Here is a 27240-nt window from a genome sequence, read left to right as displayed (position 1 = left end):
TATGTGGATTTGATATTTTTGAAGCTAACCAGCTAGGGAAAAGGATTCAAATGAATCTTTCTGCATATATCCTGTATGCACTAGTGGAGGAAAGCTCTATAGTAGACAAGTAAATATAGTTGTGTAATTAGCACTTTCTCTATTTGGCAGCTCTGTTTCACGCAGCGGGACTGTGTTTGTTTGTGTTTGTGTGTGTGTGGGGGGGGGGGGGGGGGGGGGGGGGGGGGAGGGGGGGGGTAGCCCACTGGCCCATATGCTGTTTTCCCTGGCCCACAAAGAAGACTGAAGGAAAGAGCAAACAATGACCTAGTTCCTCCACACGGATGGACGGTCAGTCAGCTATGTAATTATCACAGTAACAGCAGTGGAAGCAACCACCTACGCCACAGACTGAACAGCAGTTTCAGCCCGATTCACATGTAAAGCTCAGGACAGCTGCTCTTGGGAAGGAACATGTGTTAAATCATGGCAGCTAACCCACTGAAGGACTTATGCGTAGTGCGTTATTCTTTAACCTGCAAAGAATCTGTAAATTGGAAGTGTTGGTGTTTCCTTCAGGGAATTGTAATGTACTTGTTCCAACTAGATATTATTAACTTACGTGTGTGGGAAAATGCTCCAGTAACTAACATTTCTGCTTAGTCTGGTGTTACAAAAAGTCTAAAGGGGATATGAAGCACTTCCATAAACACTAAGCATAACATGCATATACTAAATGGGAGAGAAAGGAAGCAGAGTGAGTAATCTTTCCATTGAGGCACAGCCATAATCAGCCACCGGTGCATGGGGTTCCTGAGGTACAGCTGCATAAAGCACCAGTAGGTCGGGCAGACAGAGCTATATCGTGTATGCATTATTGATAGTGACTGTGCTAATTGAAAGTCATAATGAAATGTCTGCAGTGCATATGGCGCCCTGCCACCATACAGCCACAGGCTGCTCCTACATGGGGATAAAGCTAATTTTAGATATCCTGCTGTTGGAGTTAAAGTCTGTCAGCAGTGCTACATCTTTTTTTCTCCTTGATGCATTCATAATTTTAAAAAAATCCATCCCTGATTTTATTTATACTTAAAACACACCAGCAGGACTTTAATTATAATGAAGCTAATAATATTTTTGAGATGTACTAATTTATTATGCTATATATTTACTATAACTGCAGACTAACAGCCAGACTAGCAGTACAACTCCCTCACTTATATAGTATATGTAAAAGTTGTCAAATTACTAGAATGATACAAATAATCAGAAGTAGAGGCAGTAGGTTATAACGTGTTCTTTGCATTTGTTGTTAGAACATAATAGCAAAGACTTGGGATAGTCATATCATTGATAACAATCAAAATATAATTGAAGTATTTCAGTTGCTGCTTGAAACATGTTAATATTTCTGTTGGAAGTGTATCTTTATGTGAAAAAACCTTGATATTACAGGTTCACCTCCTGTTGTTGCGTTATGTACACATTTTTATTGTAAAAAGTAAAGAGATCTCTAATGTTAATTAAACTGGTTTATTATTATTATTATTATTGTGACTATTGTTATTATTATTATTATTGTGATTCACATGTTTGGGCCAGGAGCTGAAGGGACACCAGTGCGCATGCGCAGCGTAATCATCTGACGGCTGAGCGCTGCCGTTTCACCGCACGGCTCTGGCACAGAGCGGGAGACTGTCTCCATGAGGGACCGTCTGTTACGAGGCTCCAACTGTCTCATAGACGAGGACTGAGCTTTGGAAACAGCACTGCAGGTCTGTAAAGGTTCACGCACGATAAACCTCCACGTGAAATGCAGCCTGCGGCGGACTGAGTGCGGCTTTTTGGATTCGCTCCCTCGTTGCATGGCTCTTCCCGGGAATGCCATGCAAATCAGAAGAGCCGAGTAAGAGACCGCTGCTCCTCGCTATCACAGACACGGCGGCGGACAGGGATGGATCCTGCTAGAAAGGTCCCCATCAGGTAGCGTTTTCGAGGACCCAGGGAGAGCTGCACGTCTCTGCCGCGCAGTGCCGTCGACGCGCGGCTGTGGTGAAGATGGATTTCACCCGGCTCCGGAATCTCATCAGCAGATACGTAAGCCCCCCCCCCCAACACGTCCGTCACTACTGTCACAACTGAGTCTGCAAGTGTCTGGATTTGTGTTCTCGGGTTTACGCGTGAAAGTGTCACAACAAAGCTGCCTGCGGTGAGCTGATGGTAAACACTCCGCTGTGGACGGCCACCGACTGTGGGCTTTGGAATTGTTGTGGATGTGAATTGGGAAGGTGCCAGTGGCTACAGATGCCATCATGGCTGGTGAATGTGTAGAATAGGAATGAATTTGGCTGGCCCACTTTGGCCGCTTTAATGAGCTGCAACACACATTCAGATGAGTCCCACTGGTTTCTCTTTGCTCTGGTCTGTAGGTAAATTAGGGGTCAGATTTGGCTTGGCGTTAAAAGATGCCTCCATACAGTCCGGACAAGTTGTGCTTCATCTGATACTGAACTACGGGATCCTTACTTAGCAGGAAATGCCTGCAAAGACCGCAGATGAGGCTGAGCCATAATGGTATTACTGGGTGTTCTGGTCCTGCTGCTCTGGCTGCTTTGATCATGGCCTCCACGGTCTTTGATGGGGGCAGGAAGCAGCTGGTTGGTGGCTTTCTGACAGGTAAGGTGTTCATCAGACTGGACTCATCTGGGGAGCCGTCACACGCTTGACGGTCGTCTGCTGGCCCAGGTGCTGGAAGATTCCAGGTATGAGCGACGAGGGATCAGGGAAAGTGCTTTTCCCTGTTGTTGGTGGTTCCTCAGGCTGGCGTCGATGAGTGAACGTGTGACTGCGAGTATGTGACAGAGCAGGAGGGCGGTGATGGATGCTCCGGCAGGGCTATTATCAGGGGAAATCAGCAGGAAGCGTGACGCATGGAACCATTGACCACACCGGGCCTGTAATAGAATAGACAATTTCTAGAAAATTCTCTAATTCCAGAAAATTTAGGACCAAAAATGTGGGGACTTAGTCACGTTTGATTACTGAAAAACCAAATAACTTCAACATACCTTTGTAAAAGTGAGGGTGGTTTTGGGCCAGTTTGACTGATTACAGTCACACCTCCATCAGCAGCCTCAGAGATTAAACACAACATTTTTTTTCTTATAATTCCTTATTTATTATCATCAGGATCCTCAATAGGTTCCTTCTCCTTTCGAATCTGGTATACCTGGGGGGGGGGGGTGATCGTAGTAATCGAATCCGTTAAAGATCCCGGAATTTCCAACCCCCGTGAAGGCCATTAATAAATCCACACGTTGAGTTGGAAATGCCTGATTGGCTCATTGGTTGATCGGATCATCTTCTCTAACCTGCCATACTGAACAGCTGCCTGCCAATCAGCCAGGGAACATGCACTTTATTATTCCACTTCTTAAGTTAAGTCTATTATAGTGAGTCCATCAGGTTATGTCTTCACGGCCTGTCGTCTCCATTTATTTTTAATCAGATCTTTTTAAATCTAGATCATCAAACCATCTTAAGAGATGATCTTGAAACAAATGGCTCCTAATGCAAACTAAGACAGCAGAATCACCAGTTGGTCCAACAGGATCATCCTAAATGTATTTCCAGTCTTTGTCCATCGTGTTAGATGCATATCTAACGTAAAGGACTGGGACAGAGGAGGTGGCATGAAGTAAAGAAGACAGATTGTTTATTGTAGATAGCTGGGAAAAATATCCAAATGTGATCATGTTCCTAGATCTTCCACCTTACTTTTTACAGCTGGAGCAACAGGTGTCTGTGCGGACTGTGATTTAGAAAAATGGCAGGAAAAATGATAATATTAAACAATTTATTCGAATGATCACAGCGTCACGCATAGTGTAACCAGTTTATTTCTATTCCCACAAACCTGTCACAGTTCCTACACCATCCATCCACCCATCCATCCATCAGAATCAGAAGAATCAGAAGAAGGTTTATTGCCATTGTTCATGTGATACACAGTATTACACAAACTAGGAATTTGTCATGGTGTGCCGCTGCGACATTCAACATAACACTAGACATCAACACCACACTAGAATAAGATAAATAAAATAAAATAAGACTTATATACAGTATATACACAGCATATACATCCATCCATCCATCCATCCACCCACCCACCCATCCATCCATCCATCCATCCACCCATCCATCCATCCATCCACCCACCCACCCATCCATCCACCCATCCATCCATCCATCCATCCATCCATCCATCCATCCATCCACCCACCCACCCACCCATCCATCCATCCATCCATCCATCCACCCACCCACCCATCCATCCATCCATCCACCCATCCATCCATCCACCCACCCACCCATCCATCCATCCACCCACCCACCCACCCACCCACCCATCCATCCACCATCCATCCATCATCCATCCATCATCCATCCATCCACCATCCATCCATCATCCATCCATCATCCATCCATCATCCATCCATCCATCCATCCATCCATCCATCCATCCATCCATTCATCATTGTCTGGGTTACAGAGGTGCTGATCTGTCCCAGCAGCACTGGTCTGGAGGCTGAATACATCCTGGACAGGTCAGCGTTCCGTCACAGAATTCAAGTCATGCATTCACACAGGTGCCGTTTAATCAACCTACTCTACATGTTTATGGACTGTGGGAGGAAACAATACTCAGAAATCCCACGCAAGCATGGGGAGAACATAGAAGGGCCCAGCATAGAACCAAGCTAACCAGTTCATTACCACTCATGTGCTTGGTTGAAAATGTTGAAAGAGTAATCAAAAACATCCAGTGGAATAGTTAATAATAACACTATTTTAGGGTGTAGCGCCCGTGACCTTTCTCTTCTCTATAATGTCCTTTCATCACTTTATACTAAAAACAGTGGTTGGATGTCTGGGGCACAATGTCACTAGTTATTAACAGTACTTATAAACTTGCTCTGCATCAAACTGCATCCGACTGCTTTCAGTCATCAGCTTCCCTTGCAGACCTTTTCTGTTATCGCCCCACTTTGCATCTTTTCCATGAACATTAAGTCTGTGGAGTCCTCGAAACACTTGGATGCAGCTTCGCGGGTTCCAGTGTGGTCAAAGGTTGATGGTTTTGACTAACTTTGCAACTCTCTCACTTTCTTTTCCGCCGGTGTGGAAAAGCAGGTCGCAACCTGCTCGGTTTACGTTTTGCCACATTAGCTCCCGCTGCTCCAAACAGATAAGGCCAGTCTATTTCTGTCCACTGCCCCCTTTAGAGCCGGGGTCCTGGCAGAGACGGAGTCTGCTGGTGACAGCAACACACGGGGCTTCTGTTTTACCCACCACACTGGCTGTTTACCAGCAGATGTGCTGGCTTGTTAAATGATTTAGTTTCCCACAGTGCTCCCCTGAGGCAGCACTTTCATTATACCACCGTTTCTGGTCCGAATTAGCACGTTGCATATTCAGTTTAAAATCAATGGGGCTTTTTTTTGCTAGCATTGAGATTTTTGTGGGAGAAAGAGGACAGAGGAGAGCAAAAGTAGCACAGCTGGATTAAAGACTTGCGTAACACTTTGATCACAGCAGATCAAGTGGCAGAGGGAGCTGGGGCAACAACGGAATAATCCTTTTTTGGGATGAACGTTTTTGAAGCATCCATGTCACCTGCTTGCGCTGAAAATGATGTAAACACACCAGCAGCTTCTGCTTCGGTGCCTAATGACTAATGATGTTTGGATGGTCGGGACTGAGAATTGGCCATCAGTTTGGTGTTTATTTACCATTTTGATTAGCTCAGGGCAGCCTGGGCTCACGGTGGGTGGCGATGTAAAGAATGACCCAATATCATCGCGGTTAGCTGTCGCCTCACAGTCAGAGGGTTGGAGGTTCAATTCCCAGCCCTCCCAGGGCTTTCTGTGTTGATTTAGTTTTGTGCCCCATCTGTGTCAGTGCGGGTTTTTGTCCCGATCTCCAATTTAGGTTGATTGGCCCAAAGTTACAGCGACTCGTGACTGAACCTCTATCTGGCCTTCAGATTTTTTTGGTACGATGATAATCAAAGCTTTTTGTTCTTTGAAATAACTATTCTAATGCTCATCCAACACCAGCACCTGTTTGAATTCACCCACTGGTGTTTAATCACATCTGTGTGTTTGAGAGCTTGATCAATTCAGTAGACTGTCGGGGAGAACAATGCAATCCTGACTGCTTAAAAAATCGGTATTGTCAGATGTTTCTAAGACGACCACTGACAATCGTTTTCTGTGCTACAAAGCTAAATTTTCTCTCCGTTTGCAGTTGCTGCATTGTTTCCTGCTGTATAATTGTGCTCTGTGTCAGAAGATACTCTGAAGCAGCATTTCAAATCAATTACCAGCTCTTTTTCTGCTGATGCTGGAGTGGTTCCAACAGATCCTGGAATAAAACTGCATTTGCTTGTGTGATAGACAGGAATGAGACATCTGTTAGCTGCACTTTTCACTGAAGCCACGTGGAGCTCATGTTAAGCTCCTTGGGAAGCACTCATTCATAAGTCGTAACATTAAGACTGAAAAAGAAAAAAGCTGACGAATGTGTTTAGCATATCCTTTTTGGTTCCCGTGCTTTCTGTCTTGGCTTATTTTGAATTTCTCTTATCATTTGGCTGATTTTTCTGGATGGTTCTGAGAGTATTCTGTTTATCCTGGTGAGACGACTAAATGTGTGAAAGTTTTTAAGATCTTGACTCAAAAAGCAACTCTTAATGCCCCAGAATCCTCTGTCGAGTCTGGTTTCAAAGCATTACGTCAGTGAGAAAGATGATTGTCGTGATCCCACTGCTATCTGTTGCTCCCTATTTCCATGGTGATTAAGCAGTGGTAAATGAGCAGCAGTGGGGTGTGCGCTGTGCAGGTCATGTACTTCCTTTTCAGATGATCAAGGACTCTGTTTGCCTTCATCTGTCCTCAGGGCCACAGCAGATCTCACAGCTCCTTTAATGTGCTGCACAAATCCACCAAGAAATCATGTTCAGCTCTGTGAGATCAACAAAAGGATTCATCCATTTTTGGGTTCTTATTAAAGAGCTCAGGGTTACAAAGTAGAAGAAGCATGGCTAGTTTTAATGATGCCCCTTCATTTTTCCTAATTTCACCTTTTTCTTAAATTTCCTAAACAAGCAGCATTGTTTTAATTCTTCGTACTTGGGGTTTTTTTGAACACATTTGTGTTTAATAAAATGCAGCCACTCGTCATCATGGGCGTTTTGATACAGCTCCACTTCCATTTAGCTTGATTATATCAGTTTTAATTGTATCTTAATGAATTAAGAGCTGATTAGTGCTGTGGGATAAAACAGCAGAGTGTGTTTTATCCCCCGTCCTGCAGTCTGTTGGTGGACTTCATTAATAAAGAGCCGACTCAGGGAGATTTGCTGTGTGAGTTAATGAGGGATACCTGCTCGACATGATGTGTGCCGCGTCTGTGTAATTCATCATGGTTTGGACAGCAGAGGAGGGCCGAGACGTGACCGTTTAATCAGGCTGGTTAATGGCGTCTGCTTTTATGGCATTTCTGTGGAGGGAAGGACTGGGAAGGAGTCATGAAAGCCTCACGGCTGACAGGGCGAGGGGGAGGTGGTGGAGGAGGCTGCTTTTCAAGTGAAAATGTATATTTGTGTCCTTTTTAAAGGGACATTTTGGCCTGTCATCTCATTCCACCAGGCTGGGTGATGTTTGGTGGTGATGCCACTTAGATCAGCCTGGCTGCTGGAAGGCTTTCAGTTCTGCACCGAACCCTCCAGCTCCGCCCTTTGACGGAGCAGCTAGTGAGGAGCGAGCAGCGAGGCCGGCGCTGATGTGGAGCAGTGAGGAGTAATGATCGGATAACTCCCAAACGCGGCACCGTGTCTTTCCCCGTCCCGCTCCACAGTCACGTCATGAAGTCTGGAGTCTGATATGAGGAGTCAGGACGAGGAGGGAGGTGACACCATCATGAGTATAAAACCCTGCAAACATAATCGGGGGCTTCCGGATACAATGGAGAAATGTTTGAAGGATTTGGGGCTAACGCTGATCTACTTGAACATCCGATGAATGCAAGTGTGAAATAAAGGTATTAATATTGTTTACTAATCACTTTCCCTCTGATAAATCAGACACAAACACGAGTCCTGCTTTCGCTTTTTAAATAGTAAAGTTAATTAACTGAGATTTGCACAGATTTAAGAATCGCTGCTGTCAGCCGGTACATTATTCTTCACAGAGTTCATTAAAGTTCACTTTGTTCAAATAGAATCCCCTGATCCAGCAGAAACTGTCTCACTGTATAAATAGGAGCTTATTTGAGGATGTTTTAGCTCTTTTAAATAATACCTGCCAGGGTTATTAAACCAAGAATATCATGTTGTGGTCATGTCAAAAGTGGTCTGCATCTTCACACAATAGAGGTCAAGCGTGTCCAGACAGTCCAGTCCATCCAGGTTTTCTGTCCCACTGCATTTTCAGCCTGGTCGGACAGAAAACCCGGCTGGACTTTGGCCCTCAGGACTGGGTTTGGACCTACCTGATATAGGTTCTTCACTTGTCACTTGTCAGTTTTATAATGCCTTCCCGAACATCACTTTGCCATTGTGGTGGGGTTTGGAGCCCCCCCAGCTGCAGTAGGTTGGCGTGGGCAGTTCACGGGTCAGGAGGTTTGGTGGATCAGGTGACAGGACTTCTGCCCCTGTGACCCAGAAGCAGACAAATGGGAGAAAAGCTTGTTACAGCCGTCATTATTTCCACTGCTGCCTTCTCTTCAGCTGTAACTTCTGTGTCTCAGGGTTAAAAAAAAAAAAAGTCTGGAGGACTTTGGCTCCATGTCTATTTCCATCCTACTGTCGGTTGCACTGTGGATAAATTTAGACCCGCGACTCCACTTGCTGCCTTTTTGACATTGGCCATTAATTGTCGAACACGTCCATTAACCTTGATTTAACATTGTAATGACATTAGGGTTTACAGCAGGATTCTAATATCATTATTATGATTATCTAAACCTGTTCAACTTTAATTCCAAATGTGACCGAGGAGGGATGATGGGATGAACAGATGATCTGGCCGTTGCCAACGATGATGAGCTTCATCATTCACACATTGCAGAAGTTTTGCTGATAATGGTCATCAGAGTTTTGGGCTTTGTGTTGTGTTCAGGCTGCGCTCGCCCCACCCACTCGGGCCGCAGCCATGTGAGCCAGACGGAAACAAACAGCTGAACATTCTGCTCTGTTTGCTGAACTCCCAGAATTCCATGTGCTTCCCAGATAGAGCAGCATAGATGTCACAGAAAGGGCTGGTATCTTCATCTCTAATCAAATATCCGACTCAGACAGTGGTGATTTGGACCAGAAGATGGGAGGATTGAGGAGAAATGTAGGGAACAATAATAGATGAACCCGCAGGTGTGAGTCGGCGCACTCCACCTACACTTGAACACACACAAACACACACGCACACTCTTTGTGAGGTTATCTGTTCAGAATGTGTGAGTGACATCATCATTGTGCCACCTGATACTATATAATAGTGATTTTTAACATCTTTTTATTAATATTTATTTGAATTTCCTTTTAATTACTTACTCTTTTCCTGTTTCACCGTCAAAAATTTCAGTCTTACTCTTTATCCCAAGATTCTATGTGAGATGAAATGGAGGATACTTATTAGTAACTGATTATATTGTTGGAGTTTGAGCCCAGCTGGAAAGAAAATGTTCATTTTTAAGGTGTTACTGGTTTAAGTTGCTATTTTTCTTTTGTCTTTAGAATAAAGAATATTCTACAGTTTGGTGGAGCCTGTTTCTCCTTCCATCTCTATTACTATTTATATCTCTATATGCGTCTTCCTGTCTTTCCAGTGTGTGGGGGAGGAGATCTGGGTGGACAGTAGAACGGTCTACATCGGGCACAAAGAACCCCCTCCGGGAGCTGAAGCCTACATCCCTCAGCGTTACCCCGACAACCGCATCGTTTCGTCCAAGGTGAGCGAGGCGCAGCTCATTACTCACAGCCCCAGCATGGCTGGAGCATCACACTACCGTCTGCTTTCATATTATTGAGCCGTGTTTTAAATGCTGATTCATCGTATCCCTTCCTGTATTTGTGACCATATTTGTGCCGCTGCTCTGTCCCTCAGTATACCCTGTGGAACTTCATACCCAAGAATCTGTTTGAGCAGTTCAGAAGAATCGCAAACTTCTACTTCCTGGTCATATTTCTGGTTCAGGTGAGGAGTCATAAAGCTGAAAACATCTCGGGAAATTTCTGGACTCAAACCAATCTGCTTAAAGATCAACTAGGTTTCTTTTTATGGTCTTGTCAAGGTGATAGACTGTTTGTGTCCTTTGTCCGGATATTTCTTTTAAAAAAATAGGAAGAACGTTTTTTTATCCTTGAGTTACAATGTTGCACCAAATGTAAAATGATCTGTCCGATGGGTGCTCAAACGTTGCTCTGGTCTCTGGATCTTTGTTGCTGCCGCGCCTTCTTACTCAACTTTTATACTCTTCTCTTTTATTTTTGCCTTTCCCTCCCCTCATGCTTTACTACCCTCGTCTCCCTTGCAGCTTATCATTGACACCCCCACCAGCCCCGTCACCAGCGGCCTGCCTCTGTTCTTTGTTATCACTGTCACCGCCATAAAACAGGTAGGGGAAATATTGCACTGCAAAGAATCTCTCTCTTCTCCTCTCTTCCTGTGTGTGTCTCGCTCTCACACACACACACGCGCGCGCACACACGCACGCACGTTTTACCAATCGCTGCTCTGTATATACACATTCCTCTCCAGTGAAAGGACGCGCTATTGAATATGTCTGCTGATGTGCGAAATATGATAATGAATGCTCTCCTCTGTTAATCACTGTGGCTGAGGATCTGTGCCCCTGGGAGATGCTGCCTCTCCACCACATCCCTGCTACTGAGTGATGAGGTACTATCGGTGATAGATGGAGCTGTTCAGCTAAGGAAGCCCGAGCTTTAGTCCGACATAAATCTAAACCCAGTAGAAAAGCAGGAAGTATGGCCACTAAGCTCAGAGAGCACAGCGCTAATTAATAACACTGATCTGGCCCCTGTTCTGTCTGCACTGTAATATTCCCTCCCCTTTATGCCTATTACATCTCTTTCAGGGCTATGAGGACTGGCTCAGACACAAGGCCGACTGCTCTATAAATGAAAGTCCTGTGGACGTGGTGCAGCAAGGGAAGGTGGTGAGGACGCAGAGTCACAAACTGCGGGTAAGGATGGCCTCATTAGCCCAGGACGGCACCTGAGGCCCAGCAACAGAGCACTCCGCTGTCCCATCTCTTATTTTTCTGTCCTGCAGCTCCTGTTTGCTTTTTCCGCCTAATTTGCTGCATATGAAGTGATAGCCATATTGGTTCGTGCAGGGAAAAAGCTGTTTTGTCTCGGCTTTAAAATATTAAATCTGAGCTGATCCATCTGTGAGGTGTGCATTTGTAGCAGCATGCAGTGGGTTAGCAGGAGGTTAGCAAGTCTAGTCCTCTACCATTCTAACCACTGTAAAATTAAGGTGTTTTTTTTTTTTTACATTTGATCAATAAGGTAGTGTTAATGTAGCCAAAGCCTACAAGTTTACAGTCAGTAGAGCTTAGAAATGAGCTAACATCCAAAGTTCATATCTATATAATACAGTAAAACCTGCATCTACAATAGCGATGGAGTTATTAAATAGTTATTAAAATGTTTAGGACAGAATCATTTCAAAAATATGGCATTATAATCTATTTCTATCAATCAAGCCATATATTTACTATACTAACTGTTTTGGGCTAGAAAACACGGGATTTCTTTACATTAAATGCAGGATGGATTCAATGGAAGCAGGTCCAGCTGCTGTGTTGACGACTCCTGTGGTGTTGAGGGTCAGCCTGGAACAAGGCTTCACCCTTGCAGCTGATTAGGTTTTACCAGATTGCCGTTTTGGTCTTTTTTCTGTCCTGGTTAGTCGCAGCACGTCTATGTTCTTCTGTTTCTTTGCGAGTGTTTTCCAGCACTTTGCGAATCACCGTTTCTTTCAGCCGCAGCTCCCGCAGAGAGGATTAAAGCAGGAACAGGAATAATGATGAATATTTTAATCATGTGAATTCGGAGGGTGTGTGTCATGTGTACGGTCACCGTGGAGATGGGATTTAACAGAGCTTAAGCTGCTCCGCTCGCTTAATCTGTTATGTAACTTCTCAATCCTTCAGAAAAAAAAAATATCTGGAAAAAGAAATGATGAAGAGCGGATATACCTTTTAATCACAGGTCCATCTGTTTTTGCCGTCCGCTCCGTGCACGTGACACTCTTGTTGGACTGCTCAGTGTTAATTATTGATGTAGGAGCTGTTATGGGGTGTGTGGTGTGTGTCTCTGTCAGGTGGGGGACATCGTGGTGGTGAGGGAGGATGAGACGTTCCCTTGTGACCTCATTCTGCTGTCCTCCAGCCGCCATGACGGGACCTGTTACGTCACCACCACCAGCCTGGACGGAGAGTCCAGTCATAAGGTAGAAGGACCAGCAGACAGGACAGTCTAGCTCGTCTTTTATGGCGTCCATGCTTAATCATCCTCATTCTTGAATGACCTTTAAACTGACATCATTTTTAGGATGAAAGTGGTTTAGCATTTATCCATGATTTATTAAGCAATCATTGAAACATGATCAGTATCAGTCCATTAAAAAGGTGTGATGTAATGAACATCAGACCAGTTAGAAAATGAAACTATCTTCTGGCTGGAGTCAACACAGAGACACAGACACAAGTGGAGACTCTTGGAGGTGATCTGTAGTTCAGCGCTGTTTGTCAATTCCCCTCTGATCTTTCATTCATGTCACTTAGACTCCCACACATGGGTGAGCACACACACGCACACACACACACACACACACACACACACACACACACACACACACCATATTATAGGGCCAAGTGCCCCTCCCATATGCCTCTGAGGTGACCACCATGTCCGTCCCCCACTGACCTGAGGAGCAGAGCCCACCTCTCTGCCTTCTCCAGTCATTTTTGAAATCTGCTGGGAGCCAAAGGGAAGATTCAAATGAACTCATTACTGAGTGTGGCTGACATTTTCCCATTATGTCCTCCTCTGCTCACCCCTTCCTCCACGTTCCTGTCGCAGACCTATTATGCTGTACCAGATACCATGGCCTTTAGAACGGAGCGGGAGGTGGATTCACTACATGCTACTATTGAATGTGAACAACCGCAGCCTGACCTCTACAAGTGAGCACGCCGAGCTCTCTGATGCATGCATATCTGCTGCAGCACATCTCCCCTCTTTGCTTCCCTTGAATTCATTTCGATGGTACTTTCGTCGCAGATTTGTTGGACGCATTAATATTTACAAGGACAAAGAAGAGCCTGTGGCTAGGTGAGTGTGCATTTTGGTAGGGAGTTCATCAGCATGTGACGCCGTAGTGCTGTATCGGTAGGACAAATGTCTTTAATATCGATTCTGATGTATTCTGTGTTATTCTAGACCACTCGGGGCTGAAAACTTGCTCCTTAGAGGAGCCACATTAAAGAACACACAACACATTTATGGTAATAACCTGTGGATTCCTGCAGTTAGATCACGGGACTGTTGTTTCTTCTAGGATGATTTATGTTTTTCTCTCTAGCTGTTGCAGTTTACACGGGAATGGAGACCAAGATGGCTCTGAATTACCAGTCCAAATCACAGAAGCGTTCTGCTGTAGAAAAGTACAAAAACATCCACTCATTTACACCACATGTTTGTGTTTTTATGACATGCTAGATCATAGTTTCCATTTTTAAAAAGAGCTGGGGGGAGAATCGTTTGCAGAGGAAAACACACAAAACGGAGGACTCATCCCCCAGTTATAGTTTAAATTTTATAGATAAATTCTGGATAGTTTCTTTTAATTTCATCTTCTTTTATGTCATTTCTTTACAAAAGTTTAGGTTTTCTTGTACATTTTTGAATTTATTAAGCTTCTATGAAGTAAAAAAAAAAGTAAAGAATAAGTTACGTGATAGTAAAATACAGGTAAAAATGAAAAACAATAAATAGTGAAAATATTACCTAGAAAATTCTGTAGCGTGTCGTACACCCAGAAGCCTGACACAGCTTTGCTGGTTATAGGCAGATGCAGGTGTCAGTGTTTGTCCTCCTCCCGTGCGGTTTAAATAGCAACTGAACTTGAACTCACAACAGTTGTGAGTTTCCTACACGTGCAACAAGCTTCACTCTGAATGCGCTGATGGAACGCCGACCCTCTGTCCTCACAGGTCGATGAACGCCTTCCTCATAGTGTACCTGTGCATCCTGATCAGCAAAGCCGTGATCAACACTGTTCTCAAGTACGCCTGGCAGTGGTCGCCGGACCGCGACGAGCCCTGGTACAACCACAGGACGGAGAATGAGCGCCAGCGTCATGTGGTCGGTTTGCCAACAGTCCAGTTCAAAATCTTTTCATCCAAAATACCTCAACGATGTTTTCGTTCTCCCGCCTCCAACAGTTGATCCGAGCGTTCACAGACTTCCTGGCCTTCATGGTTTTATTTAACTACATCATCCCAGTGTCCATGTATGTGACGGTAGAGATGCAGAAATTCCTCGGCTCCTATTTCATCACCTGGGATGAGGAAATGTTTGACGAAGAGCTGGGAGAAGGAGCTCAGGTCAACACCTCTGACCTGAACGAAGAGCTGGGACAGGTACCGGAGCGCAGGTTTGCAGGTGACAACGGTAATTTGGAGACTTTACTCACCCTGGCCTCTCTTTCCTCCCAGGTGGAGTACGTGTTTACTGATAAGACGGGCACACTGACCGAAAACAACATGGAATTTATCGAGTGCTGCGTCGATGGGAACGTCCACATCCCACACGCTATCTGCAATGGCCAAATCCTCAGTGCTGCCTCCAGCATAGACATGATCGATTCCTCACCAGGAGGATACAGGAGAGTGAGTCTGCTCATTCAATAAGGAGTCTGAGCCGCAGGCCAATGGGCCGCCGTTTCAAAGAAAAAGCCCGTTTTGTTTATTTTCATCGCATATAAAAGCACAGCAGGGTTTTGTGTCTGGCTAATGAAAGTCTTTTTTTTAACCTCGTGTGTTTTACTGTTTTAAAAAAGTCCTGATACTCAGAAAAGTGATGAGCAACACTCTTCTGGCAGCAGCAGTAACACAACCATGTTTAGATTAATAAGCGTCAAAGTGTGTAGTCAGCAAGAGCAGCAGAAAGAGAAAACAGGGAAACTGAATGTGGGCAGTATACAGCGCCACTTTAAAGGCTTTCTTTCATTGTTCGATCCCTGGAATGATCTGTACTCGGTCTTTGAAAAGATCTGGTGTGGAACCTGTGCTTTGCACCTGCAGGAGCATGAGGACCTGTTCTTCCGGGCGCTGTGCCTGTGTCACACGGTGCAGGTGAAGGAGGAGGACACGGTGGACGGCATCAAGAGGGGCATCCATCAGGGCCGACCCACCTCCTTCTATATATCATCCTCACCAGATGAGGTGGCGCTGGTGGAGGGAATGAAGAGGTAAAAATGCAGGAAGAAACAGTTTCAGGTTGTTCAGACCTGATCATCAGCATTGTTTTTTCTTAATTGAGGGGAGATCCGCATTCAAATATTCGAGCTGTGAATAAAGTTTGTTCTCCCTGGATTTCCAGGCTGGGTTACACCTACCTGAGACTGAAAGACAACCACATGGAGATCCTCAACAAAGACGACGAGATCGAAAGGTAGGTTCTGGCCACAGAGCTTGATGTTGGGCAGCAGTCTTGGAAAGAAATGGCTCTCGGTGTTTCTGCTATTACTGTACTGTTGGTGGTTCAAAAAAATGCTCAGTCAATCTTCCTTATCTGTGAGAATAAGGGATAGAGTTTCTCCAGTTTGGTGGAGATTGTGGTGCCGAGAGAGGGGTCATGTAAGCAGCCTCTCTTCATCATCTCTGTGGGCTCCTGTCGATCGTTTGCTATTTTAAGGGACAAAACCAGCTGGAGAGGAAGGACTGCATCTGCTAGACTGGAGAAACTGAGAATATAAATATTGTGCACTTATATTTCACTTTAGCAGCCCTTACTTATTTCAGTGATTTTGAATGTTTTGCCCCGCGACAGTTATAATTCTAATAAGGATATTTTAAGATGACAGCTGAGGAAAATCTCACACAATAAGAGTGTGAAGGCATGTGTTCCTTTGTGATGATCAGCACTAACACAAGGAGAGAATCCACCTGATCTGAACACGTCTTCATAAGAGCTGCATTTATGTTGGGAGGCCTGTCGTAAACATTTGTAATGACCCGCTAAAATGCACGTGAGGCGAAAGGTCAAAGGTGAAACCAGTCCTTTACAATCCAAAACCTCCCAACAGGTTTGAGCTGCTCCATGTTCTGAACTTTGACTCCGTCAGGAGGAGAATGAGTGTCATAGTCAAGTCCGGCTCAGGTGAGCTGCACATACAAATATAGAGAGATGTCACTTCGGTTCATCCATTTTATAATTGTTTTTTTTAAATCCCAGGAGACTATCTGCTGTTTTGTAAGGGAGCGGACTCCTCTATCTTTCCACGAGTAGTGTCTGGGAAGGTGGAGCAGGTGAAAGCCCGGGTGGAGCAGAACGCTGTCGTAAGTTCACGGCGCTGAACATTCTCTGCACTGGCTTTATCAGTCGTCAAGAAAATGATAAGATCAATCTGTTATCCATAAAATGGGATAACATTGTGATAATAACCTGGATCTATCAGATCACTGACTTTATCTACAGTCCAAGATCATGGGAACTTTCTATCTCAACAGAAACTGGATATAACAGTTAAAGAAATATAAAAAATAGATATATGTGCATTTACAAGGGCATTCGTGTACCCAATTGAACACTAAAAATGCTAACGGCAAAGGAGGACCCATCCTGTTTGCTCTGATGACTGAGTGAATATGAGTGTTAGACTTAATTCCCAGTTGTTCTCAGATACGTGGACCACACCAAAGGTGCCACATCACTCCCTCAGGAACCAAGGACTCTTCACAGCATGAAGAATTCACAGCTCCAAACACGCTGACGTGTCAAGACAAGACTGATTTTTAGCACGACTCATTTATTGCCGCTCTTGGTTTTGGAAATGTCCATTTGACTTCTTTTTGCATAACAGTGACCTCGGTATTTCCCTTTTCAGGAGGGGCTACGGACTCTGTGTGTTGCTTACCGCCGACTGTCACAGACAGAATACGAGGAGGCGTGTCATCACCTGACTGAAGCCAAGCTGGCCCTGCAGGATAGGGAGCAGAAGCTTGCACAGGCCTATGACGTCATAGAGAGGGACTTTGTGCTTTTGGGGGCCACAGCGGTGGAGGACAGGTCAGTCCAGACTTTCAGGTCTGATTTGAAACTGGGACCGGAGAGCATTTTAATGAGTCGCAAAGTGTCTTTAAAGCATTGTGACGCTTATGAGGGCAAAAATGATTAGAATTTAATAAGCCGACGTAGCAGCACTGTGCTTCCTCTGTCTTCCTCTTGGTTAGAATATTCTAACCTCAACTAAGCTCAACCAAATCCCAGTAGCGACCTACAAATGTGTTTCTTAAGTGATCAGTCGGGTGGGCTGGTAAACTGGCGATGGGCTGGGGCAGGGCTGCTGGGGCAGGGCTGCTGGGGCATTGATAACGTATCACCAGTTGGTTACATTGATTGAAGCGGTGATGGACGTCGTGACCCACCTCGCCGGAGGCTGAAGCAGTTATTGACTTATTGATGTGCAGGCTCCAGGAGAAGGCAGCAGACACCATCGAGTCCCTACACAAGGCAGGGATGAAGGTCTGGGTCTTAACGGGGGACAAGATGGAGACGGCCGCCGCCACCTGCTACGCCAGCAAGCTGTTCCGCCGCAGCACCCAGATCCTCGAGTTGACCAAGAAGCGCACGGAGGAGCAGAGTCTGCACGATGTGCTGTTCGAGCTGAACCGGACCGTGATCAGACAGCGCTCCATCTCTGGGTAGAACTGAAACGCCCTCTGTTCTAAATCTGCCTGTGTGGAGAGCCTCCTGCTGATCACTGCTCTGGGATTTTGTTCAGGTTGTCGGTCGACTGTTTGGATTTCGGCCTGATCATCGACGGGGCCACGCTGTCCGCTGTGCTAAAGCCCAGCCAGGAGGGCGCCGGGCCGGGCAACTACAAAGAGATTTTTCTAGAAATCTGCCGCAACTGCAGCGCTGTGCTCTGTTGTCGCATGGCGCCGCTGCAGAAAGCTCAGGTGATCGAGCTGCTCGTCACTGACATGCGGCCTGCTCGGCCCCCAGTGGTGCTGATCACTTTTTGCTTCCTTGTTTTGGCAGATTGTGAAACTTATTAAAGCCTCCAAAGAGCACCCCATAACCCTGGCGATCGGTGACGGCGCTAATGACGTCAGCATGATCCTAGAAGCCCACGTGGGCATCGGTGAGCTCATTTTTTCATTAATATGCGCTTTTCTAACTTTAAACAGGTCTGTTCTTTAGTATATTGTTGTTCATCATGAAGGATCATGGCAAGATGCTTAACAGAGATGCTTGAATTATTGAATATCTTTCACATCTCACAAATCCAGCCAATATTGTATGTGTGTAATTTTTGCCAACACATACCTACATCCCTCACTGCTGAGCTGCAGCCATTTTGTTTCGATGAGGGGAAACAGCATCCCTCTCTGACAGACCACATCCTGATTACACCTAAACATTTTGTCTTTTTCCCGTAAGGCATCATGGGTAAAGAAGGACGGCAGGCAGCAAGGAACAGCGACTACGCCATCCCCAAGTTCAAACACCTGAAGAAGATCCTTCTGGTTCACGGCCACTACTATTACATCCGGATTGCCGAACTGGTCCAGTATTTCTTCTACAAGGTGCGCTGCCAGCGGCCCGTGTTCTCCGCTGGCTCACTGATTCTAATCACTTCGTGGTAAATCCCAGTGAAACGCCGGGATACAAAGAAGCAGATTTTGCAGCTATTCTGACGAAACTGCTGAATTGGTGATTCCGGAGTGAAACATCCCCTCCTGAATGCACGGCCACTCTGATCAGTGTGGGCGGCTTCCACGCGGAGCAGCGCCCTGCCAAAGGAAGCCTTATTCTTCTCTTTTCTTTGGCAGACTTCTGCCTGAGCTTATAGCGCACAAGCCCTGCAGACAGAGAAATCAGTAGCTGGTAGCATTTTTAGATCCTCCAAATCTAAAAATCGCATGTACATGCCACCGCTCACTTTCTCTGCGTGTCCCTTTTCTGTCTTTAAATCTCTCCAGAACGTGTGCTTCATCTTCCCTCAGTTCCTCTATCAGTTCTTCTGTGGCTTCTCGCAGCAGGTATGGACACAGTCCCCACACGTCCATCGTCCCCACACGTCCATCGCAGATTATTTATCCTCCTTTGTTTTCTTCCTCTTGTGTGATTCCTTTCTTTTTATCTCAATGCAGCCTCTGTATGACACGGCCTACTTGACGTTGTACAACATCAGCTTCACCTCGCTCCCCATCCTTCTCTACAGCCTGGTCGAGCAACATGTCACCATGGAGACACTGAAGAGGGATCCATCCCTGTATAGGTACGATGAAGCCTTCTACATTTTTGGCGCCGTGTGTGTGATGCGCCTGTTGCTTTTACCCAACACTTTTCCCCCCTGCGGACTGACATCAGGGACATAGCAAAGAACTCCCTCCTCCGCTGGCCTGTCTTCATGTATTGGACATGTCTGGGAGTATTCGACGCCGTCATCTTCTTCTTTGGTGCCTACTTTCTTTTCGACAACACCACTTTCACCAGCAATGGCCAGGTGAGTCTGTGGGAGAGCTGGGACGGTGACGCAGAGACAGATCGGCTGTGCGGTGTGTTTGATGTGTCCTTTTGGAGATACAAAGGAGCGTTTCCTTAAAATCAGGCATCCATCTCTGTTGGATTCTCATGTTAAGATAGAAACACTATTATTTTTATATTTAAGTGATGTTATACAGTGACATGCAGAAGTTCTGTTTCTGTGAACAGTTAAACAAGCAGAAGACAAAATGGTCTCCAAAAGGCAGAAAGTTCAGCATGAAACATTAAAGGAAAGCAGCGCGCTGGTAACTCCAGGAGATTAGAGCTCTGGTTAAAGTTCTCAGACCTGTTAGCCTGTTGGACTCGTGACTTGTTCATAGTTGTCGTTAGGAAAGGTCAACTGATGCACGTTTGAAAGCTTTATAAACGCCCAGGGTTCCTCTTAAGCCTTTAAGAAGGCAGCACAGTTTTTCAGGGTCCAATTTCCTCAGTTCAGGATCTAATTAAGAAATTACGTCTAATAGGACCGGTGAAGGTCAAGATCAGGTCTGGAAGTTTAAAAATAATATCAGAGAACTGCTCACAGGATTAATAGAACTGCAACAGAAATCTGGCCTTTATGGAGCGCTCATCAGAAAACCTCTCCTGTGCCTGATGCATTTAAGGACCCTGTGGACTAATGAGGTCAAAATGGGACTTTTTGGTTCAAAGGAGCAACTTTAGGTTTGGAGAAGAAAGAACACACACATATATTCAAACATATAACATATGTGTGAATATAATATAACACATATATTGATATATATAAAGGAGAACAGCTGTCAAGCACGGGGCCGTCGTGCTTTGGGGCGTTGCAGCAGTGGCTCAAGGGGAGGTTTCACAGCTAGAGGAACAAATGGATTTAATTCCAACAAATTCTGGATGCAACCATGTGTAGAAGACCCTGAATACTGAAGACCCTCCTCCTTGAAGTCCAAAGTTTAGAAAAGGGTTTTGTTTGAATTATTAAGGGAACGCCTCCTCCTTTTGATTGATTGTTCACATTAACAGACCTTTTGACCGCGGGTGGCCAACTTCAGCATGCCGCTGTGGTTCCCTGATAGCAAGCTCTCTATTTTAGCCCCATAGAGGTCACCAACATTGGATCTCCATTCATATGACAACAATAGCATCTTTCTCTGTATTGTTACTTTGGATCATGTCAACTGTTTTTGATTGCCTTTTGGCCCTGTTTTCTTTTATTTCAGTTGAAACATCCTGTAATTCATTTTACCCTTTGTCCTGATTCTCTTCTCTCCCCCTCCTTCTTTTCTGCTTCCTCTCTTTTTGTTTTGCTCCCCTCTTCCTCCTCCTCCTCCTCCTTCTTCTTCTTCTTCTTCTTCTTCTTCGTCCTCAGCTTATGACCACCAACACACAGATGGTAAGCCCTCCTCTCCCTATCTCCTCTCTCTGTCTCTCATACTTTTTTTTTGCCTCTTGTCGTACTGTTCATAGTTTTCAGTTTCACCCTTTCATCCAGTTTCATCCTCTCACTTCAGGTCTTCCACCACTTTCATTTGAATGTGTAGTCCTCCAGTCTTCCATCACTCTCTCTAATCTGTGTAAAGCCCTGAATCCTGCACACTACCTGATCCTACACGCTTTACTGACAGTAGAATCCTCCGACTCTCCCATGTGATCTGTGTGTTTTGTCGTAGTAGCAAATAGGCTATTGCTAGAGCTTCCTGCTAGATTTAGATCCAACATTTGTTTGATGTTCTGTCTAACGTGTTTGTGCATGTGTGCGTGTGTTTGTGTATTTGTGGGAGCCGTTCTCGGGGTGGGTTGGTGTTTGATTTGCTCCAGTGGAGGAACCGTACTCCTGACAACAAGCCAGGTTTCAAACGCAACCTCATAAAGGATTAACGAATCAGGGGATTGTAGCAAAAAATACCGACAACCAGCTGTGGCTCTTACATAAACTGCCCTATTTCCTAATTTTGCGCCCACTCTCCCTCTTTTTGCATCAGGATTCATTCCATCTGTTCGATCACGGCTGCCTAAAACTTTCTAGGATTTCAGGCTTCAGAAGATGACAGAAATGTTCAACATTTGGCGGCAATGTTCAATAAAGAGAAAGATTTGTACTGTGAAACAGCTCATCGTAGAAGATTTGAGGATCAGTGAGGTTTAGAGCCTTTTTTGTAAAACAAACCGAAGCCCCATTCATTGTTGGGTGTGGGCCGGCTCCATTCAGGTTTGCCAAATCAATTTTTAATCATGCATGTGTCTAGATGCTTTTGAGAAATGCTTTACCAACCCGACTTCCTTTGAGGCTCTCCAGGCTCATGCTACATCTTAGCAACACATGTGTCAATCAGAGTCTTCAGCAGGACGGTTGGCAACAGCAAAAGGAACCACAGGAAGACCTGCATCAGCATTAACGTACAGATTAGATTAAGATCTTTTTACTGTGGCGGTAAAATGAGGCCAACAAAAGGTCGTGTTATTATTTTGGGCACGCATTTTATTATTTTGGGTCCATTTTTAAGCATTAGAAAACCTTATGCTGGCAGGGAGCCGTAGATTCTCTGACTGTAATATTGCAATTGTGGTGTTTCTCACTCCTTTCCTGTCTCTCCCTTTCAGATGTTTGGGAACTGGACCTTTGGGACCCTTGTCTTTACTGTGCTGGTGTTCACTGTTACTCTCAAGGTGTGTGTAAGCACTGACCTCATCTGTTCGACAGGGTAAACAGCAGTTAGCTCCTCACTGGCGCTGCGCTACAATTGCAGGTGTAGCTAAACTGATGTTGTGGGAGACTGTACTTAATGTGTTTGTGTTAATTATCATGTTACATTAGGGATCGCCAGCAGCAGCAGCTCAGTTTGCGCTGCAGTAAAACCAGAAGGCAAAGACATCGACTTTATTGATTTGATGAGCAGTTGCTATGTGGTCAATCTGTTTGTTTCAGCTTGCCTTGGACACACACCACTGGACATGGATCAATCACTTTGTCATTTGGGGGTCGCTGCTTTTCTACGTTATTTTCTCTCTCCTCTGGGGCGGCATCATTTGGTATGCACCATTTTATGCCCCTTCAGTGTCACTTAGAAGCTTCACGTTGCCTAAGGAGGTGGCTACTGAGTTTCTCTCTGCTGTTTCTGTCCAGGCCCTTCCTCAACTACCAGAGGATGTACTACGTTTTCATGCAGATGCTGTCCAGCGGGCCGGCATGGCTCAGCATCATCCTCCTTATTACGATAAGCCTGCTGCCGGATGTCATCAAAAAGGTTCTGTGCAGGGCATTGTGTCCCACAGCCACTGAACGTGCTCAGGTAATCTCAGCAGCAATAGCAAGGGCCCAGCCTCCAGGCTTTAGATCACGGTGGCTTGGCTGAAACATTAACGATGACTAATTCATGGTCTCTCAGTTATTCTAAAAGATAAAAGAAATCTACTTTAATGGCCCCTAATAAAGTCTCTTAAAACAGGGTGATCGTTAATATTGTGTTATTGTAGTAGATTATGGAGTAGACTGTAAATTAATACCACTCTCTCAGCCACCCAGATAGGCCATTATATTATGAACCTCTGTACCTTTGAGCAACAGTGTTTCAGAATGATTTCTCTTCCTTGTGGCGTAACTTCACCTTCCTGTGAAAGAAAGCTTCACTATAAATAGACAAATGATTGACAGATTTCTTCCTGCTGTGCTCTATCTTCTCTTTTCTCCTTTATTGCTGCACACTAATGGGAAATTCACACCACCCTCCATCATCCTTTCCCCCCCTTTTCCCTTACATTATTCCCCATCCCCCCCCTTCATTTCTGTTACCCTCTCCTCACTCTTTTCCACCCCTGCATGCCTCACACTTTGCACCCCATCACTCTTTCTGGGTAACTGCAGTCCACTCGCCCGTGCCTTACTGTGGAGCCCTCCACCATCTTCATGCTTTCTCAATCCTCCAGCAGAATGAGTTTCTGATTGGCCCAGAGGGAGGAGAGAGGAGCGGGAAGTGGAGGTGACTCTCTTTTAAGCCTGTATTTGTATGAATGGTGGGGTGGCCCCACATAAACCACCCTTCATTGTCTCATCTGCTCGTTTGCTGTCAAACCAAGACAGACTTTTTTTGGCAGGTTAGATAAACTTTTTTTCGTTATTTGTTTGCAAAGTCAGGTTTTTTTTGTTCCGTTTGCCATATTTTTAATATATATTTTAAGTACAAACTTCACATCATTTTCTATGTGTGATTTCTGTTGCCGCTTTTGTGTTTTATGAATGTCGGGCAATGAATTTGTGATTCATTGCCAATGTAGGAAAAATTCACATAACTTGTTTCTTTGTCTTTTGTTTATTGGCAGATCATTCATCTAAAATATATTGAAATATGTTTGTCTTCAATCATTTATATGCAAAAATTCATTTATCCGGTGTGTGTTTTAAATCTGGCCTATACAGTGATAATCATATATGATGTCTTTGTGCTGTTGTGCAGTAGGCGTGCTTTTCAATGACTCGAGCTGTTTCAGGATGTTTAAAAGACATTTCTTCATCCTGACAAACCTGAAGAAGCTGCTGTCTTTACTAATTTTTCAAAACTGAGTAGTTCAAATTTTTAACGCTCATTTCATGACAGAGTAGCCAGAAAATGAAATCTTTGTAGTCGGTTTCGACCAGAGACACGTGTGACACCTGCTGTTTAACTATGGAACTGCATGTTGACGTTCCCGTCAGTCTCTAGATTTGATTGAGTTTGAGTTTGATTTGAAATGCACAGATAAGAAAATGTAATGGATTTATTTGTTTAAAAATCATGAGAGATTGATTTGTTGATGCAAAAAAACCCTCCTTATTCTCTAGAAAACATTCCCAGCATAAACTTACTTTTCAAGCTTTTCTGCATCAAGCATTCTTCCATTTGTTCTCAGTCAGAAATTCCTCCAGCTGCACACCACAGTGCTGCTTCTGTGTTTCAGATCATCTTGTGACAAAGCGTTCTCTGTCTCTCCGCAGCATTTTGAGACAATGTCACCGCCTTGCGTGGCCGAGTTGACTCCGCTGTCCTCGTGTCAGTCCTACAAAGGAACTAGCGTGGACTCTTCTCATTGCCACCTCGGCACCACAGAGATGCTGTCACTCCGCAGGTCTGATACCCTTCCCCAGAAATTACTGGGCCACCTGGCGGAAGGAGGAGGTGCAAACTCTCTCAGCCCCTTCATGCTCCGGTTCTCAGGGGCAGGTTTTGCTCACTATGCTCCCGGGCCGGAGACCTCGGTATGATCCGGAGCACGGCCGCTCTAGCTAAAGGGAATCGGCTGAAACAGACAACATATCCTACAGTGGTCTGCTTCTCAAGGATCAAGAAACACATTCACCATGTGCATTTTCTGGGCTTCACCTGAATGGATAACCCTTTAGATTCCAGCCTTCCACACCTCATCTTACTTTGGGTTTATCTTGGGGGTTTAAGTGTGTTCCCAGGCTTTGTTTTCTTAAAATTCCCCCAAAAAACTTTTGATAACATCTCAGAACGAAACCAGAACTATGTGAGAAGCTATCTCATCCACTGTGGATTTGTGTTGTTTAAATTATTTTGCATCTTTTTGTCTTTTCCTGTCTTTCTTCCCATGTTCTTGCCTGTTGTACTTCCTTGTCCTTTATGTAAATGTTTGTTGAGCATGTCTTCTGGCCAAGTAAAGGGCAACCTGCAATGCTCAGCCCTTTAGGTGTGCATGTGTGCGAGCGTGTGCATGAACGTTGCCTGTGTGTTTGTATGTGACACACTTCTGCCTTACGGGTGAACACACAGCAGCAGACCTGGAGCCAAATGAGAAAAGCTACAGTGAATATGGAAGGAAAACCAGAATCAATGTATGACAAAGCCTTACAGTCACACACACCATCAGCTGAGGAAAAGACGCGGGGAAATTTAAAGGATGGATGTGTAGTATTCAAGCCACCATGCCTTAATTCATCATTTTTTTAAATTGATTTGATATTTTTGAGGTCATGTAAAGACATTTCTAAGTACACAGTAAAATCCCTGTCTGCATTAGCATGTTTTTCTTTATTCATAGTTGCATCAAACTGTGTGCGCGGGAGCGCGCGTGTTCGTTTCCTGGTCACATCACGCTTTCTTTTCTATGAGCACACCGCTCACTTCTGCCTCCATGTGGCCACGTCGAGCAACAGCAGCACAGTCGAATCTTAATTTGTCTCGATGTTTCTCAATGTCCCACCTCACCTGAGGGTCATGCAAAATTAATGTCGCGTAAAGGAGAGATTTTCCTTGCGTTCTGTTCAATTTTACGTTTCTACGTATTTGTATAAAAACGATTAACTATGGTGAATGCTGACGTATCGATGTAAAACTTTGGGTACTGTATATAGAAATATATACTATATATAGTGAGAGTTCCTTGAAGGAGGAGACTTGAATCGGCGATGTCACAATCAAATCACCAGAATGTTGAACTGATGTGTCCATCGTGTTCTCCAGCTGATGATTGTAGCTCTTGTGGATGAAGTGGAGTGTCTGTTTCATCTTCGTGCCGCACAGACGATGGCAGACTCTGGAAGTCCCGAATGTCAGATTTTGCAGCAAAACATCTGTACAATTGTGGGGGTTGTTTCTTTCTCCACAAGCACATCTGGACCCATTTACCAGGGTTCTGACATCCGCTGTGCTGTTGCCATCCTGTAGCTACACATTTCTCAATCCACGATCAGGAGAACTAATTTCACAAATATTCTGTAGCTCTTTTACCGCCAGGTTTTCACAGCACATCCGGGTTTGTGTTGGCCATTCAGAGTATTTCTTTTACTGCTTTTGTATCCCAGAGAGAAAACTATATTTTAACTGTTTATAGTCCAAATGCAACCTACATGTACATTTTATGATTGGATAGATTTATCAATAGGTCTACACACTGCACTTTGTTGTTCTACACTTGATCTTTTCCCCTAAAGTAAAGTCTCCTGTCTGTTGGCTGGGGTTTGTTAAGTGTTCACTCCTGCTCACAAGTTATTTTTCTAAAAAGAACTAAAGTGGGGGGGCCAAATCACTGGACTTGGACTGTCTGTATGGGTCCACCTCAGTCTCGGGTCAGTTTTCCACACCAGCCTTCCACTGCTGATCAGAATGTCAAACTGCTTCCCGCAGTCCATCGGCAAAACAGCAGGTGCTCCTCTTGTCATTTCTGAGCTCGGCGAAGGTCCGAAATGTCAGCTCTCGTGCAGCAGCACGCTTCATATCGTTCGTCCAGTGTGTTTGTAACTGTACAGGTTTTGAGAGTTTATTCTTTTAAAGATTTTAGAAGGTCTCCTCTGGACTTCTTTGCCAGCCTGTCTGTAGCATATGAGGACAAAAACTGTATTGTCAAGTAATAAATGAGTAAAAACCACTGAGCTCTCCCGTGCCTTTCTATTGCGTAATTCACGTATGTCAAATGTGGGCTACCTG

The 27240-nt window shown here is 44.8% G+C and overlaps 1 protein-coding gene across 4 annotated transcripts; it reads left to right on the top strand.

Moving 5' to 3' along the window:
• The first annotated feature begins 1611 nt into the window (after window positions 1-1611).
• LOC101065186 (probable phospholipid-transporting ATPase IH) lies at window positions 1612-27178 on the top strand. 4 transcript variants are annotated; one of them, XM_029843414.1, is made up of 31 exons: window positions 1617-2079; window positions 9871-9993; window positions 10149-10238; window positions 10579-10659; window positions 11143-11250; window positions 12396-12524; window positions 13157-13260; window positions 13358-13408; window positions 13517-13581; window positions 13659-13740; window positions 14290-14440; window positions 14521-14718; window positions 14794-14967; window positions 15382-15548; window positions 15680-15751; window positions 16386-16459; window positions 16535-16638; window positions 17187-17368; window positions 17770-18003; window positions 18084-18261; window positions 18344-18446; window positions 18746-18891; window positions 19288-19347; window positions 19459-19586; window positions 19679-19814; window positions 21192-21215; window positions 22424-22489; window positions 22749-22852; window positions 22947-23112; window positions 23685-23799; window positions 24792-24929. In XM_029843414.1, exons 1-30 carry the CDS (start codon window positions 2041-2043, stop codon window positions 23760-23762), a joined length of 3417 nt encoding a protein of 1138 aa, XP_029699274.1. In that variant the 5' UTR covers window positions 1617-2040; the 3' UTR covers window positions 23763-23799; window positions 24792-24929. The 4 variants fall into 4 exon arrangements, with proteins under 4 accessions (XP_029699257.1, XP_029699274.1, XP_003961797.1 ...); XM_029843397.1 differs by lacking the exon at window positions 23685-23799 and having other exon boundaries at window positions 1612-2079; window positions 24792-27178; XM_003961748.3 differs by lacking the exon at window positions 21192-21215.
• The last annotated feature ends 62 nt before the right edge of the window (window positions 27179-27240 follow it).

The sequence above is a fragment of the Takifugu rubripes genome, chromosome 1 (genome assembly GCF_901000725.2).
Source record: "Takifugu rubripes chromosome 1, fTakRub1.2, whole genome shotgun sequence".
NCBI lineage: Eukaryota > Metazoa > Chordata > Actinopteri > Tetraodontiformes > Tetraodontidae > Takifugu > Takifugu rubripes.
Note: the sequence above shows the minus strand (reverse complement) of the source record. Positions and strands in the feature narration are given on the sequence as shown.

Coding starts and splice junctions, on each gene's coding strand:
- LOC101065186 (XM_029843397.1), top strand. CDS start 2,041: ATGGATTTCACCCGGCTCCGGAATCTCATCAGCAGATAC. Junction 11,251..12,395: donor CGCAGAGTCACAAACTGCGG/GTAAGGATGGCC, acceptor TGTCTCTGTCAG/GTGGGGGACATCGTGGTGGT. Junction 16,639..17,186: donor GGGTGGAGCAGAACGCTGTC/GTAAGTTCACGG, acceptor TTCCCTTTTCAG/GAGGGGCTACGGACTCTGTG.